This window comes from Phytophthora parasitica (genome assembly GCF_000247585.1).
Source record: "Phytophthora parasitica INRA-310 unplaced genomic scaffold supercont2.64, whole genome shotgun sequence".
Classification (NCBI taxonomy): Eukaryota; Oomycota; class Peronosporomycetes; order Peronosporales; family Peronosporaceae; genus Phytophthora; species Phytophthora nicotianae.
Window position 1 is genome coordinate 228,722 of NW_008649050.1, and position 789 is coordinate 229,510.

At 48.9% G+C, this 789-nt stretch overlaps 1 protein-coding gene across 1 annotated transcript; it reads right to left on the minus strand.

The window, feature by feature from the left end:
- Window positions 1–42: 42 nt before the first annotated feature.
- On the minus strand, window positions 43–789 carry PPTG_17048 (hypothetical protein; the record flags this gene model as incomplete). Its single annotated transcript, XM_008914888.1, has 3 exons — window positions 43–230; window positions 281–676; window positions 750–789. 3 exons carry the CDS (start codon window positions 787–789, stop codon window positions 43–45), a joined length of 624 nt encoding a protein of 207 aa, XP_008913136.1.

The window sequence follows — 789 nt, forward strand, 5'->3', positions numbered from 1 at the left end:
AGGTCATGAACAACTTCGTCCCCCATTTGTGCGGCTTGTCCTTCAAAAACTGCCGCAAGACGTTGAAGCGGCTTCGTGACGGGATGGCTGCTTCGTCGAACGCGCGAACATGATGGCACGTAGTACCCTGCTAAAAATGTCCGCTTCATGATCTCCACGACTGGTCCCACCTTCCACGCGCGATCTGTATCCGCCTTGGCATCCGAGTTGTCCAAAAAAAAATGCAGATTCTGCATGATTCTGCCAAATCGGTCTTTCGCCATATAGCGGCCGAACGTACCGGCGAGAACAGCATCGACAATCGTAGTTGCCCATTGATCAGATAGCTGTCGAGAATGCGGGCACAGCATGCGCGCAGTCAGCAATCCAATACACCTCCCGATTTCTTGGTCCTTGATCGACTTGTTTTGCTTAATTTCCTTCTCCAAAACCTCCTCGCAAATCACGTCCTTGCCTTGCTCTCTCTGCTTCTGATGCATCGGGTGGACACGCTCGTTCAAATGCTGGTCGAAGTACGGATTACCCTTCTTCGCGATATGGACCCCCAAGCTCCTACGTAAAATGAATAGCAACAAATCTAAAGGCGATGTGGCACATTCTAGAACCTCAGCTGTGGATCCATTCTCCCCGTCATTGATACCGGGATACTCGGTATCATCTGGAAATGTTTTGGAATCTAAAGTAGCAATATACAACGTAAACGTCAGTACCACATGTTGTATATCACACATGGAAATATTGTCACGTACTAAGATTCCAGCCATTCACTCGCATCGGCTGCAAACCCAT